Here is a 16627-nt window from a genome sequence, read left to right as displayed (position 1 = left end):
ACAACCACAGACTGTCTGCATGCAGGTTCAAGTTATTTAGCTGCTGCATTCTGTTTTCTGTTCTCCAGTATGTTCTTCTCTGCTCTTTTGTTGATATTGTGATTTTGTGAAACCACACGTAGCACTGAAATAAAGGTAGTTGTTCTCTATATAGTGTTGTATAGCAGACTGCAGACTGCAGTGAGGTGCATGTGTGAACCACCAGATGAGGAGGATTTCAGGGACCGTCCTCCTGACGTTCTCTTGAAATTGTCAGGAGTGCACATGTGAACATGACTAATCAGATATCAGCTGAGGGGATGTTAAAACGGCTTTGTCCGGCAGTAAAAGCTACATTTTGAGCTCTTATAGTCAAAGCTTCTTGTACTGTATGTCTATGTTTTAATGTGCATTTTAATAAACATTTGGCTGGGTAGAGGAACTGGATACCGAGCTAAAAGTTAGCTACATCCTCCATGTGTCCGACGGATACCAGACTTTAGATAGAGAGGGGAAAACGTCCTCACATCTCCGTCTGAGATTCTGCCCTTGATGTGCAGCGTTCACAGCGTGTGTGTGTGTGTGTGTGTGTGTGTGTGTGTGTGTGTGTGTGTGTGTGTGTGTTTGTGCATAAACACTGTGGCAAAGCAGAGCTGTGACTGTGTGTCTTACTGTACATCACACATGACCTCATTAGTGCCGGCAGTTTATTTTTAGCTCCTCCTCTATTCATCAGCCAAACGGCCGGAGGAAACCAATGCTGTCAGTGGGTGGGTGTGCCTGTGTGTGTGTGTGCCTGTGTGTGTGTGCCTGTGTGCCTGTGTGTGTGTGTGTGTGTGTGTGTGTGTGTTGCAGGGTAGAATTACGCCGTGATACTGAGGAGGTTTTCAGTTTCTTTCAAAGTTGTCGTCAGAAGTGAACACATGATTTCGGTTCCTTTCTCCTTTTTTGTCACATTTTCTCGATGTTTTGTGATTTGTACGTTTCATCCATTGATTCTGTTTCTGTGTCATCCTCTTTTATTCAAAATGTTTGGAGGAGAGAGCGGGGGATGACATGCAGCAAACGGCAGAGGTCGGATTCAAACCCACAGCCGCTGCAACAAGGACTAAAACCTTCGTACATGAGGCGTGTGACACAGCCTAGTGGTTAGTGCACACACCCCATGTAAGGAGGCTGTAGTCCCCCAAGCCGGCGGCCCGGGTTCAAATCCGACCTGTGGTTCCTTTCCTGCATGTCCGTCCCAACTCTCTCTCTCCCCAATTTCTGACTCTATCCACAGTCCTGTCTCTAAATAAATCCATGAAAATCCCAAAAATAAACATAAAAAAAGAAAACTCCCCCTAAGGCAAGTTCAGAAGACAAATATGAAGATTTCTGTAATCGTGAGGGTAGATTTTTTATTTGAGATTTGGGAATGAAATGACATGAAAAAAGACCAGATTCAGAAAACCCTTGGACTAGAGAGCTATCTCATTTTTTTGATTTCTAAGAGCGCTTGAGTTAAAAGAGCGGCATTTCAGTCGACATGTTCCTAAATTACATCAAAGTTTTTTTTTGTAATTGATATCAAAGTTTGTGTTGTAACCCAGACTTGAAGAAGCTCTGAAGTTTTATTAACTGTAAATATAAATGTGTTTTTTTATGTCAGTTAAGTTTATCACTAGCAGCATCCTTGTAATGCGGCTTCTTCCTGTTGCTGATCTCAGAGCAGTGAGTTGGAGGACCTGCTGGAGGACCTGCAGAGCGGCACCCAGCAGCAGCAGCAGCAGCAGCAGCTGTTTGTGGGTCAGCCACCAGTCAGAAGACCAGCCTCGTCCTCCTCCTCCTCTGTGCCGCCTGGTTCCTCTGTGGACAAACAGACCATCATCAGCAACATCCTGCAGATGACAGAAAGCAGCAGCAGCAGCAGCAGCCCCCCGAGCCAGCCGAGACCTTTCCCCCCTCTCCCCACCGCAAGTACGTCTGAAACACTGATTCTGTCCGTCTTCATTTTTTTGGTTACAGTCCTCTAATAAGAGACAAGACAACCTTCTTCATGTGTCTGTGTCAGATTATGAACATAAATCAAACATCCTCTCAGCAGGCTTTAACGGTGCCAGACCAGGCCAGCCGGGTCGAGGTGCTCCTCCGGTCAGGAGCGCATCTCTGGACGGCAGCATCGGGCCCAACCCCAACGCTGGCAGGCCGTTTCCTCCTCAGCACAGAAACAACGCCCCCTACTCCTTACTGCAGCATCAGCAACAGCAAGGCATGATGGGAGCCCATGCAGGCATGGCCAATCCAGGTCAGGCAGGAAGAGAATTCAAATGTGTGGCAGTTCTGGTGCAGCTTTTGAATCACATCAGATACACATCTTTCCCTCTCTTTGTTTCTAAATAAATAACCACTTTTCTGGTTTTTCCTCAATTCAGGCATGCTGAGTAATGGGTCCATGCGGGGCCCTATGCAGCAGGGTTGGGGTCCCCACGGGCCCTTAGGGGGAAACGCAGGGACGATGATGGGTCAGGGTGTCGGACCGGGCCGCATGGTCCCAAACATGAACACAGCTATGCCCACTAGAGGCCCGCCTGGATCCAGAGCCATGGTCAACATGCAGATGATGGGCAACGGTGAGACGCAAAAAAAAAAGCATAAATGAAAACTGACATCAGCTGTCAGCAACGACTGATCATGATGTTTTTGTTTTATTTTCTGTTTCCTTCAGAGATGGAGATGGCAAGCCCTGCCTACCCTCAGCAACAAGCTCCGCCCAATCAGACTGCACCGTGGCCAGACCGTATGATGTCTATGGATCACTATGGAAACCAAAGCAGGTATGGCATTTATTCGATGGTAAGAGCGTAAACAAAAGTCAAGAATGAGGCAGAAGTAGGCGTTGCCTGGTTCACATTTGAGCTTCATCTGGTCAAAGAGCTGAATCACCGTTTCCCTTCCAGGCCACCGTACGGCGTCCCCCAGGGGGATGGGATGGGATGCTGCGGCACAGGGCCTGAGGGTCCGCCTGATGAAGGAGCCCTGCTGAACCAGCTGTGCTCAGTCTTGAAGGACTTTGAGGGTCTGGAGGAGATCGACAAGATGCTGGGAATCCCAACGCTGGCTGGACAGGTGAGCTCCTCACAACACTGCAAACAATATTGACAAACCTGAGCCCAAATTTTTCACACGTTTTTTTGGAATTACTAATTGTTTGCTCTAGCTTCCAGCCAGAAAACGGGCTCTAGAAGCTGAAACACAATCTCTGCTAAAGGATGTGCCCAGTCAACAAAAATGTCCACTTAAAGTGCCAAAGTGTTAATCTGAAAGTGTCTCAAAGCATCAAATAAAAGATCCCTGCACGGATACATCTTAAATATTTATAGTAGAAATCACTTTTTTGAAACCAGAAACAGCCTTTACAAACATAAAATATAAGATTCAAAGAGAAAGAAAGAATTCTGACATTAGGTAAATATGAAAGAAGGCAGCAGAAGACGAGCAGGTTCAGTTTTGTTAAAGGGGGAGTAGCAGAGAATCACTCCCATGATTCCCCGCCAGCCTCTCGACGTCATCCTTTGTTTTATTGAGATCCCCCTGGTGGTTGATTTTACATACTGTGTGTTTAAATGAAACTTCTAAACCGCATGTAATTCCTGTCCTTCATATCCGGTCTCTCCGCCCCCTGCAGGGTCCTCTGTCAGACCACGACCAGTACCTCGGCCCCCCAGACCCGTCAGCCACCATGAAGCCTCTCCTGTACAATCAACAACACTACGGCGGGCAGTCCGGTTACGGCGGCATGCCCCCTGACGGCGGCTACCACGGCCCCACAATGGGCGGCCACATGGTACCTCAGAGGATGCCGCCCGCCGGTTACCCCCCGATGATGAGAATGCCGGGGAGCGTGGGGCCCAGACCGGCCGGGATGAGACCAGGGGGGCCGAATCCGGGAGTGCCACCTCAGCCCAACAACCTGAGGCTCCAGCTGCAGCACAGACTCCAGGCACAGCTGGTGAGTGACACCCGATGTTTACCATCAGTCCCTCCCACCGTGCTGTGATGTTTGGCAAACAACAAACAGAGAATTAAGTGGAAGACAGACAGAGAGGACAGAGAGGCTCCTGTTAGACGGGGATTCAAACCATGAACCTCCTCGCTGTGAGGCACCAGCATGCAGCCCGCAATTCAATTTAAATAACTTTCTTCACCCGTTATGAACTGCTTAAGTTAGCCTAACCTATGATGAGCGCTCACAGATGTTCTACTTAACAAACAAATTCAGATTTTCCGCCTTTTTTTCTTTCCAATATTTTTATTTTATTGTATTTGATTCATTTACCCACAAGCGAAACTGCCGAAAAGCACTCCGGGGTGCAGTCAATTACAAATCAGCTGTCACACTTACCGTGATACAAATCAGTCAGGCGTTGCAAGCACAAACACTTCTCACAGCAGAGAGAGAAAAAAAACAACCAAAAGAAAAACCCGAAACCAGGCTCGCCTCAAAATTAAACCACTGTCCAGCTGAGGAAGGGATAATACTTACCTCTCCCCAAGTCCAACTTCAGAGCAGCCACGTTTGAGTTGTGAGCGTGCTGTTGAAAATAAATCAAGCAAACCCTGTTTTATTGTCAGTTTGACTCTAAATGGAGAAAATAAGAAACGAGCATCAAGCGTGATTAAAGAACACTTAAAACATCATTTTTCTCATCTACTTTCATACCATAAAATGTCTTTTTGCAACCTGTGGAGTCGCCCTCTGCTGGCCTTTAAAGGCACTACACATGCAGGTTAAAGGCACCTGTTTTATTTCTAAACCTCTCTAAAGACATTCTTGTCTTATTTCAATGGGGAGTCTCTCTTTTTTATTTATTTATTTATTTTCCTGCTCAGGCCGTGATGCAGCAGATCAGGCCGTGAAGTGAGCGAGGCTCACTGAGTTTAATCAGCTGCAGCCTCAAAGGAACAAAATGCTTTTTACAGCTTTCTGCCTTCATCAGCGATTACCTGCTGCAGAGACGCTTAGTAATGAACACATGTGATATATACACACACACGTAGAGATGACTGATTAAGATGACTACGTGCTCAGAGCGGAGCTTCTGTGACTGACTGAAAACACGAGTCTGTCTCTTTAAAAGCCTCTTGTCCCTCTTTGCACTCCTTTTCTCCACTGTGTTTTCATTCAGGTGTCTTAGAAGTTAATTCATGTTGTTCTGTTTTTATTTTACCTCCATAGTCATACATGTTCATCTTAAAGGGAGTTCATCTCTTAGTGTGAACTAAGGATTCCCATGTTTACATTTTCAACATATTAAACTCAAGGCTGCCACCTGGTGGAGAGTTGAGGAAACAGCAGGTGTGTGTATAAAACGGAAAATAGCGGCGATGATTTAGCAGCTGGTTCTGATGTGAGACACGACTTCTTGCACTTCCATCTTTAGGTTTCTGTCGGTGTGAGTGTGAAGACAGTGGAGCCAGAGCCTGACAGAAAACTCTAAATACATTTGTTCAATCTTTGAATGCATAAATGAGTCATTAACTTAAAGGTTTTACACGTTTAAACCTTCTTTGCAAGGGTTCTTGTGCAGATAATAAAGAAACATTTATGACTCGCTTTGGGTCCTTTAACTGACATGACTAATCACACTTATGTGTTTTTTAAGCCTTGGTCCTGGTTGATGTGTCCCGTACATTTCCATTCAGCTCATTAAATCCCTCGTCTCTCTCTCCCTTATAGAACCGTCAGCCGATGGTGAACCAGATGAGCGGAGTGTCCAACATGAATCTACCTCTCAGGTCTAATGTACCAAACCAGGTCAGTCTATACGAGTATGTGTACGTGCACATGTATTTATAGGAATCTCTGTCACTCTCCTCCCTTAAACATCACAGCCTCCTCCAGGATACTTTTCATCAAACCATAATCAGACAGGCACAAAAAATAATCTCAGAGCCATCTCATGTTCTCCAAGTTGAGTACCAGCTCGGTTCCCGTTAAGGCAGGAACGACTGTTTTTTGGGGGGCTCGTTGGAGACTTTATTGTACGGACAGGAAAGTGAATAGAGTCGGATATCAGAGAGAAAGAGTGACATGCAGGAAAGGAGCCACAGATTGGACTCAAACCTGGGCGGCCTGCTCGCACCAACCACCAGGCGACCTTTGCCTTTAGTGATTTGTGTTCTCCAGCATTTTCTTTGGCTCCTGTCTTGAAGAAGGAGTCCACTGAATTATATTTCTCACACGTCTTCCTTCTCTGAGAGCAGCGACCTCCATGTGTGGAGTGGCTGAAGCGCAAGAGTTTCCACCCATTAACTGCCAACCAAAAAACTATACAGTACACAAAAAGAAAATCAAACTACGACGGAGGATTAGGGCCATGTTAAAACATTTTTTATTTTATTTCGAGATCAAACTCGGAAATTTACGAGAATAAAGTCGGAAATTTACTAGAATAAAGTTGTACATTTACGAGATTAAATTTGTTAATTTACGAGAATAATCTTGTAAATTAACGAGTTCGAGACCAGCCTGCGCAAAATGATGAAAGTAGAACTCTTAAAGTCTTTTCCTCTGCAGACAACTTCCTCCCAGTCAGTGTGCTTCTTTCTTCAGTTTCTTGCAGTATCTTTCGTAAATTTACGACTTCAATCTCGTAAATTAAAAAAAAAAAAAGTTTTTAACATGGCCCTAATCCTCCGTCGTATCGAACAGCTTTACAGATGTATTAGATTTAAATATGTACGAGTCAAAATGACAGTCTGATGTGTCCTTTCAGCATCACTGACTAAATGTTAAAAGAGCGTGCCATAGTTTCAGTCTTCTGTCTGTTTAAATATTTTTGTTTTAATTTGAAATATCACTTTTTCTTGTTTTTATTTCAGGGAACCCTCAACGCTCAGATGCTGGCTCAGCGTCAGCGCGAGTACCTCAGCAACCACCTGCGCCAACGCCAACAGCAGCAGCAGCAGCACGTGCACCAGCAGCGTGCCATGATGATGCGCACTCAGGGCGCCGGCGCTCCGACGCCGATGTCCATGGGCGGCGCCAACCCGCGGCTCCCGCAGGGCAACCCGCAGCAGTTCCCCTACCCGGCCTCCTCCAGCTACGGTACCGGCCTGCCCTCTCCTCCTCCTCACCCCAGCTCCACCAGCCCCTTCTCCTCCCCTCTCTCCCCCGGCCATCACCTGGCTTCCCAGGGCATGATGGGAAACGTTGGCGGGCAGTACGGCGGTGTTATGAGTCCGCCGGCGCAGCACAGTGCCTACCAGTTCAGCAGTTCAGGTATTTGAAGAGAGCGCGGCAGTCTGTGTGTGCGTCATGGCCGGTGTTGTCTCTTTTTCCTGTGTGGTGGCGGGAATCAAATATAATCATCTAAGTTCTTCTAATCATTAAAAGACATTTTAATAAGTTGATTTGAGGTGGTTAAAGGCTGCATGATGCTTGTTAATGTTTGCTAATCAATGCTGCGTACAATTTCCTGCTTTTGTCTTTTGATTTGAACCCCCTGTCGTTAACCAATCAGGAGACGACATGTTGTAATTGTGTTTGTTTGTTGAAAAGCTTTGTTGGTGGCGTTGTAGAGTAAAATGCTTCTCTTTGCTTCTCTTTTATTTGTTGACTTCCTGTGTCTTCTTTTTGTGTTTCAACTTCTTTTGTGTCTGCCTCTGTGTCTCACTCTTAACCAAAACAAAATGAAGTCTTTGAACGAGGAGCAGAATTTGATTCAAGGGGTTTTGTTTAAGTTTGGTGCATGAAAGAAAAAGTACATTTTTGTCTCGGGCACTCTGAATAAGACATCCTGTTGAGTAGAGGTGGGAGAAAAAATCCATACGGCATAGTTAGCGATGTTTTGTGTGGCGATTTTATATCGTCTCATAGCCGCAAAGTATCAATATTTTAGAAAAAAATAATCATGTCCACGTTGGATTAGACTGAAATACCAACAGATCAGATTGTGAGGTACATGCAGCCTTTACAGGGTTTTATTTGAATCACAGTGTTGGTCCGTCTGTGGGCTTGACTCCCCTTCTGTAGAAATAAAAAAGACTGAAGTGACATGAAGAGACTGAGAATGTTTGTCGTATTTGACAAAACAGTTCTTGATTTAGTTTAACTTCGTGGATAAAATATGCAGTTAAAAAAGTTCAATTTGCAATATATTGTATCGGGATTCTCAGCATATCGCAAAATGTTTGAAATTTGGGTCTCCTGTGATTCCCATTTCCAAACCTGTACTGTTTAGTCTGGATATTGAACTTGTTATCCTCAGGTTTGTGGTTGTCATTGACAGGTTCAGGCTACAGAGAGGATAAAAGGATTTTAAAGAGGATGAGACTTCTTCTTAAAGACAAAACACAGCCATGACATTTTCCCTCTCCCAAGCCCCCAAAACTCTTTGGACAAAAACAGGATTTTTACCCAACAGAAAACAGGAGATGCATCTAAAGCCGCCTCATTCAGTTAGATTGTTAGTGCTATAGTTATTATATCCAAACTAGCAAACTTTAGACTCCAAAGTCACACAATAACACAGAAGAAAGCTTGTTTTGTTCAAGGAAAAAATACAGCTTTTGTTAATAGACTCAAAGAAAGCGATACAATGATTGTTAATGGTAAAGAAGGCTCTTTTTACCCTACTAAAGCTCTACTCAGACTGAAGTTACAAGCCCCGATATAAAGATAAAGATAAAGATAAACTTTATTGATCCCCCGTGAGGGAAATTTGTGCATTACAGCAGCTCCAGAAAACAGGGGACGGGAATATAATTATTAAAAATACAAATAGAAGTTAAAATCAAATCAAACATATTTACATTCAGTTAAATAAAAAAATACAATAATGTAAAATTACACAGTAACTAAAAAAAAACTACAAAAAAGGTTTTGTTCTTAAAAAAAAACACACAGTGTGTAGCATGAGGTGGTGATGCTGTTAAAGAGTCTGATTAAACAGTCTGACTGCAGATGGGATGAACGACCTGCGGTAGCGCTCTGTCTTGCAGGGTGGGTGTCTGAGTCTGCTGCTGAAGGAGCTGCTCAGGGCCCCCACAGTGTCATGCAGGGGGTGAGAGGGGTTGTCCTTGATGGATGTCAGCTTCACTAACATCCTCCTAACATCACAGGGGCGATATTTACGCCCCTGTGATGTTTCACCTTCAATCTGAACGCTGCAGAGGTGAGGACGAAGTGATCCCCCCTCTGTACTGTCTTGGGAGGTAGTAACAGAGGCGAGATGGTTTCAGTTGAACCAGCAGGAGGAGCACAGCGCCGTGTGTGTGTGTGTGTTTGAGTGTGTGGAGCTTTAGCTGTGTCGTTCTTCCGCAACCCTGAAACACAATTTGAATTCTGAGACTGGGACAAGAATATTATGACGTCATGAAATCAATGTGAATGTACGACGACGTGATGACGGCTGAAAAGGGCTGAAGTAGGGATAGTGTCAATAATGTTGGTCAGATAGTGAGCCTGTCAGGGGAATCAAAAAACTCTTTAAGGGGACCTCTTGAGTCCGGGCAGGACTGAAGTATGACGTTGCAGCGATTAAGACTAAAGTTTAAAGATACTTGGATTCCTCTTTAAGGTTCTATGAGTAGTGTTTATGCAGAGTTAACATCCAACTAGAAATAAACAAAGCTGCCTCTAGGTTTTGTTGTGTTGTTTATTCCCCCCCTGGATATCAGAGCGGTCTCTTTTTGTATCTAAAGGTCGTTTCATTTGCTCGTGTCCGCAGCAATGAGCCAGCAGCAGCAGCAGCACCAGGACGCAGTGTCAGGCTTCCCATGTGGGGCCGCGACCCCTCAGAGCCCCATGCTGTCCCCCAGGATGGGGCAGGGCCAAAGCCCCATGCTGCAGCACAACCAGGGCCAACCCCAAAGCCAGGGCGCCAACCAGGGAGGAGCACCGGGGTACCAGCCCGGCAGCGAGCTCAACGGGTGGCACCAACCCGCCAACGTCTCCACCAGCAACAGGTAACAACACACTTAACAGCCCATCAGGTCATTAAGGAATGTAAGTAAGTGTTTTTGTTTTGTGAACAATGTGTCGCCTCTGACTCTTCGTCCAGCATGTACCCCCAGCAGTCCCAGTCCCAGTACTCTGCACAACCCAGCGGAGGAATGTACAACAACAACAACAACAACAACAACAGCAACAACATGAACCTGGGAGTTATGGCGAGCAACGGCGGCAACATGAACCAGATGTCAGCCCAGGTGAGCTCCATGAATACAGAGCAGGTGAGAGATTCACAATCGACCCTACGAGAGCTTTTTTATTAGATTTGTTTTTATTGACTCGTCTTCATGATTTACCGTCTCACAGGTGTGTGACAGCATCCTGGGGCAGCTCGCGGAAATTGACATGTTGACACAAGATGGTGAAGCCAATTCGGTGAGTAAGAGCTTCTTGTCCTCTTACCTATAATGTTTAATTTACCAGGTATTCATCCAACAGGCATTGTGTTGTAAGAACTTTTCTTCTTGTAGAATAATCCATTGCTGCTTCATATTTATCATCTCCCACTCTGACACATAATACCGTCTGTTTCAGTCACCATGGTTTCCTGTTCACAAACAAGCAGGGAATATGGCCGAACCAGAAACTTACGTTATACCTAACTAGCTAAAAAAATCAGACTAGCCAACTAGCATTTGTAGGCAGAGTGTTGCAGAGCTACACAGACACACCAACGCAGTATGTAAGTATGTAGTGCTCACAGCTCTGTAGCTCGGGCTTTGATTGGACGCAGAAGTATAAATTAGGCTTCAGCACACCCTGCATTATCATCCATCTTACTCTAAGAGGACTATAAGTTACTAAAGGAACATTATACTGTATTTAAGGAGGTCATATATATCCAAAATACACATCACCATGTTTCTCTAACTCTAACATGTGTCTCTAGTCTGTCTACAAACCCCCCAATGGTGAGAAAAGTCCATCCTCTCTGTATTGTACCTGCTCCACTTTTCAGAAAATGTGTGCTCAAACAGGTCGTTTGTCGATTTTCCCTTCATGACATCACAAAGGGCAGTAACCCCTCCCCCAGGTGGGTGACACTCCCACAGCTAGGTGTTTGTTCTGCCCTTTGAGTCTGCCTTCTCACTGTAAACAATAGGACATGGAGCGAGAAAGACAGAGACACCCTTCCAGAGAGGGGGCGTGGTCAGACACAGCTCATTTACATATTTAAAGGAACAGACACAGAAACAGCCTGTTCTGAGCAGTTCTGAAATAGAGGGGTTTATAGACATGATCAAATACAGGATCAGAGTGGATTTAGAACAAGAAACTTATTACTTATTAAACTTATTTACACTGGTTGAAGGAGGAGAATATGTCACCTTTAAAATAAAGCTGAATTAGAGTATTAGACATAACAACAGGACTCAGTTTTTTCACTTCAGAATTCAAGTTTTTTATTTATAGAAAGGGTCGTAAAAGAAGAAGGCCAGATATTGACAGGCTCTTTTGATTTGATATGTCTTAAAAGTGTATATTAGATAAACTATATAAGTTATTTAAGTGAAAGAAGGTAAACATTTTAAACCCGGTGTGTCAGTATTTCAGGGTTGGAGAGATTGTTTGAACAATGTCCCCCTCCGAGGTCGTTTTCTCCAGCCGTGGCTCGTCAGTGTTTTCTGTCAAAACAACTCTTTTGACTCTATTTGCTTTTTTTGTGATCCAGATTTTCTTTGTCTTTCTACAGAATTTCTGCTGACCCCGGCTACCACTGAGAAAAGGTAACACAGGAGCTCACTGCAAAAAAAAACAAACACTCAAACCTGCTCAGCTCAGCTACTGGATCAGCTTTGAGGACACGTGATGGAAACACTTGTTTTTTGTCTCCGTCATACCAGCCGACTCAGAGGCTCAACGAGGACAAATATATATATATAAAAGACAGAGTTGTAAAGTTTAGTTTGCAGGTTTGTGTGTGTGTGTGTGTGTGTGGAACTGAAACAGATGTAATGATGTCACAGTTTGAGACGGGAGAGCCGAATGGTTGACGAGCACGAATGAAACCTCTGGATTTTTATCTTTAACGGTTCTTTTTCAGAGGACGGTCGAATGAAAAAAAGGTTTATGAAAAAATATTTTACAATTATTTATAGTTTTGAAAGAACTTTTAGAGATTATTTGTACAACATGAAGAAGAAAAAAAAATCAAAGACGTGTTTCTTTAAGGAAATCTCCCTAAATGGTACATCATGATGTCGATTTAAAAATTAATATATTTCAACTGCTGTAGTTACAGGGGAGCTGTATCCCCCCATACGATGACTTTTTGAATGAAGGTGAATGTGTATAGATAGTGTAAATACAAAGATTTATAATACCCACTGTTCTCCTCAGTGACATTGTAGAGCAGCAGTTTAAGAGTCCTGCAAACATTTCTATTTTTATTGGTTAAACTGTACCTCAGTGGGCGGAGCTAAAATACCTGCAAGGCTCATCCTTTGCTGGATCCAATGGCGGTAAAGTTACATACATGTTCTTGTAGTCTGATGTTTTAAGAAACTTGGTGTGTCAGCGTGTTAGCTACACATTCAGTGAGCCATAATTATCTGAAAAGAGCTGTGTAACGCGCTCTCCTAGCGTAGCGTCACCCCTTTATTTTAAGCAACTCTGAAGCGTAGACAAGCTAACTAGCCTACCCAGTTAGGTGTGTATAAGCGGTCTCACGGTCTCCATGTCTCCAAAATAAAACACACAGATCAAAACATAACAAAAAGTTTAAAATGCAATGCACTGATTTTTACATTTCAAAATGTAAGCTGATCAGCATGCTAGCTATCCGGCTTTTCTAGCTAGCTCCTGCCATCTCTCTACAGGTACTTTACATCTGAAAGCTAAGCTAAGCTAACTAGCAAACCTGCTTAGCCTAGAATCGTTAGCTTAAAGAGCAACATGCAGGTTGGAGACCTTCCTGAATCAGTTAGTATGAAAGTAACTTAAACATTCAACAAACTGTATTAAAGACTCAGTCACTCCTGTACTCACTTTTGTGCGTTTGCATTAAAAACAGACGACCGCTGGACTGAAAATGGACGCTTTTTCATCTAAATTGGTGCCTTTTTTTGTAAAACATTTAAAATCAATTAAGGACTAATTAAAACAAGGTGACGTTTTAATGTAAACAAATAAATAACCTGCAAGTTGCTCTTTAAATCATTCCTCTTTATTTTCTTATCGCTTTTCTTTTTAGACGTCAGGACGGCGATGTTTGTACGTCAGTCATTTGATTTAATTTCGATCCTTTTCAGAGGGAAATGTCTAACTATCGGATGTGTTGAGGTGAAATTCAGTACAGACATTCATTTGAACACAGAAAACATTAATCCCTTGACTTTTCCTTTAGCACCATCATCAGGTTAGCATTGTGATTGGTGACCAGATTCCTGCAGAACTAACACCATTCCCATCTGTTTTTGACTGTATGTCATGTCTGCATGCTAACATGCTAACATGCTACATGGTAGAACAACTGTCCTCGTGTTGACTTTTAGTTTAGTCCAAACGTTTTTAAGCAGGAAGTAGCTTTATTTGCTCCGCCCACTGACCATTAACCAATGAGATATGTTCACCTCTAAAGCAGCTTTTCCTTGAAGAAAATATACAAACAACGAATGAAACTCTGTGTTACTGCGATCATTTAAAAAAACCACTTCCTGGTTGTGATGAACCTGCACGTCACGCTGAAGGACAAATTCAATGAGCGTCGTTTTGTGTGTGTGTTGGGTCTCTGTGTGGGTGAAGCTGTGACCCACTCTGTGTACTACTGTTCATGAATACGAGTTAAAAGCAGAATGTGAAGTTTTGCATCAACGATAAAGAAGAGCCGGCGATCCTCGAACCCTAACAATCCAAAGTTATAAAAACGTTTGAACAGTTTCTTCAGATCACTTCCAAAAGGTGCTGTCTGTCTCTCTCTCTCTTTTCATGAGGTGCTGTCTCTTATAACTGTAACTGTCCATGAATCTCTTGAATCTAGATGCTCCAAACAAAGACGAATACGATGACTCCCCCCGCCCTCCCCCCCCTCCTCTCACAAGAGAAGAAGAATGTGAAAATGCAAACCGACTGCAAAACAAAAAAACACTGAAAATAGCTTCTTTTTTTTTTCTTTATCCGGGAAAACGTTGATCCCATTTTTCCCCTTCGTGTCCAATCAGCTCACGTCGACTCCCGTTTGTAAAATCCCAAAGATTTGAGGGAGAAAACGTGAAGCCATGAAAATGAATCGTGAATGTCAAACTCAAAGTTTCAAACACAATCAAAGAGCGGACGTAAAGCTACTCCTACTGTTTGAGATGAAAGTGAAATATTTTTCTCCTGATTTTGACTGATACCATATAAATATAAATATATATGATTTATAGACATATTTTATCGATTGGAAAATACTGTAATTGATGTAAGAACCTGAAGATGCTGAAGACGAAGCATCATGCCCTAGCTGTGTGAGTCTCCGTCTGCTGGGTAACTGTCGGGTTTACAGGTGTAGTTTATGTTTCAACATGTCATTCTGTAGCCGGGATGTTTAAGTCCTCTCTCAAGAACTGACGCTGAACTACATTTAAAGTCTCAAGGAAATTAGAATAACAAGGTGTTACGTTTTTTTTAAATCGGAGTACAAACATGTGCTGGTGATTTTTAGTGTAGTTCTTTTGTTTTTGTTTTTAAAAGGGGCATTTCCAAATCTTTAACCTTTTGTTGATCTCTGTCTATGACCACTACGCTCTGCAGCAACATGTTCACATCTCATCTGCAAGTCACAAAAACATAACAAGAAAAGTCAGGCAGTGATGGCGTACTCCTGCTAAAATTACTACTCACCCATATCTGACGTTAAGTACCCATAACGTTCTGTGTTGGACGAAGTTTGAACATTAAAATAAAAAAACACGAAGAAGTTTAGTTTGTCTATTTCAGCGGATATATTTCTACAAAAGACGCCTTTTTTTTTTATTAAGCACCAATTTTGAAACAATCAAGTCTTCTCCAAAACGACACATCTTAAAACATCTCATTCATCTCATACACATCGTATAAAGATCCAATCTTAACCTGACAACCCGATTTATTTCAAACATGTTTGATATGTAGAATTTAAAATCTTAACGATTACGTCATGAAAAGTCGTGTGTGGCGAGGGAGGACAGTAATGGAGAACGGGGGCATGATGGAATAAAACAAAAAAAAAAATGCACCTGACGGTTATAATCTGACCTCCAGCTCTTTCTGAAGAATAGAAAGTTCCTGTTGTCCGTGTCTCCCCAGACATTTTCTTCACCCAAAGTTAAAATAGAAGGAATGTTTGACGTCATGGAAGAGTTTAAGGACTTTTTTTTAATAAAGTCAGATTTCTCCAAACAACAACAAAAGATGTTCCACCTCTGGTTTAATTTTCTTACCCCGACACTAAAAGTTCAACTTTATCCCTGACTTTTACACTTATCATCAAAACAAAACTAAAAAACTACAATTACCTACTCCAACTCCCCACCTCATATTTTTTTGGGAGTGGTTTGAAGATCACTCTGGTTAAACTGGTCTGCACTAAAATACAACCTAAAGGAAAATCTGTATTTTTCAGTCAGCCTGTCTTATAATTGTACCCTCACCACAACATTTATTAGTGCTGATAAAGAACACCACTGAGCTTTTTGTAGCTTAACAGACACATACAGATGTTGTAATTTAAAGTTTCATTTCACACTGAGGGGGCAGGAGGTTTGAAACAGCTCGTGCACGTCAAAAGGCAGAGTCTAAAAATGACCAAAATCTAAGAAACTGGCCTCCACAGAGACGTATGTTTTCTGTGCTCTGATGCAACACAAAACAAACCTTTAAGGATATTATTTTGGGAGCCTGAGAGGATGAGACATGTTAAATGTTGCTCCTGCATTTCTGTGAGATCAGCTGTCGACTGTATGACTTGAAGAAGGTGTTTAAAATCCCCAAGGTGAAGAAACTATTCTGCAGTAAAAACTGTAAATCAACACACATGTATTTAATGTAAAAATCCCCCTCTACGCAGTTCAAAAAGCGTCTCTCATTAACGACGTCTCTGTCCTCTTAGTCATGCACATTAAATATCTCAGCAGTGACGGTCCAGTCCAGTTCATTCAGAGGGTCATTATGCAAAAAGTCCGGACGTTCACACCACTTTATGCAAGCTGTCCACTCTCATGTCGCTTTTGCCAATGCTGCTCGTTAATTTATGATTCATGCCACTGTAAATAAATTATTTTTATGGAGCTGGATTGATTCTGTCTTTTGATTTCAACCCTCTGGGAAGTTAAGTTCTACTGAGTTTATATGTATATACTTTTGTACTTTTTGTTGTTATTTGTTCGGTGAATACTTTTACACTGCAGGAGCTGGGGATCGAACTCAACTCCGGTTTAGAGAAGGCCGACTCTTCCACTGAGCCACAGCCGCCCCAGTATGAAATTGCCCCAAAAAAAGCATTCCAATGCATGAGCAGCCTGCTGACTTTGTGTGCAATGCTTTCTTTTCACCAGCAGGGGGCGACATATTACATGGATATAAGATGAACCTACACACTGTGGTCATGATCCAGCATTCATTCAAGAGATAACTCAGAATAATAATTAACCCGAGGATAAAAACGATAAAACGTAAGCGTATTTACTCCTT

At 42.8% G+C, this 16627-nt stretch overlaps 1 protein-coding gene across 7 annotated transcripts in view; it reads left to right on the top strand.

Annotated features, from left to right (window-relative positions):
• Positions 1 to 16224, top strand: part of LOC132978367 (nuclear receptor coactivator 2-like) — a 68597-nt gene extending 52373 nt beyond the window's left edge. For 3 of the 7 annotated variants that reach the window (XM_061043509.1, XM_061043510.1, XM_061043508.1), the window contains 12 exons: positions 1689 to 1938; positions 2063 to 2266; positions 2394 to 2591; positions 2687 to 2795; positions 2919 to 3087; positions 3647 to 3970; positions 5699 to 5776; positions 6844 to 7243; positions 9693 to 9930; positions 10026 to 10197; positions 10283 to 10351; positions 11670 to 16224. In XM_061043509.1, the coding sequence (XP_060899492.1) occupies positions 1689 to 1938; positions 2063 to 2266; positions 2394 to 2591; positions 2687 to 2795; positions 2919 to 3087; positions 3647 to 3970; positions 5699 to 5776; positions 6844 to 7243; positions 9693 to 9930; positions 10026 to 10197; positions 10283 to 10351; positions 11670 to 11681 (2223 nt within the window). In that variant the 3' untranslated portion in view covers positions 11682 to 16224. Of the gene's footprint in view, positions 1 to 1688; positions 1939 to 2062; positions 2267 to 2393; positions 2592 to 2686; positions 2796 to 2918; positions 3088 to 3646; positions 3971 to 5698; positions 5777 to 6843; positions 7252 to 9692; positions 9931 to 10025; positions 10198 to 10282; positions 10352 to 11669 lie in introns of those variants that run through there. The other 4 variants (XR_009673903.1, XM_061043512.1, XM_061043511.1 and 1 more) reach the window with 4 other exon arrangements.
• The last annotated feature ends 403 nt before the right edge of the window (positions 16225 to 16627 follow it).

The sequence above is a fragment of the Labrus mixtus genome, chromosome 8, assembly GCF_963584025.1.
Source record: "Labrus mixtus chromosome 8, fLabMix1.1, whole genome shotgun sequence".
NCBI classification, from domain to species: Eukaryota; Metazoa; Chordata; class Actinopteri; order Labriformes; family Labridae; genus Labrus; species Labrus mixtus.
This window is presented reverse-complemented; position numbering and strand designations above follow the sequence as displayed.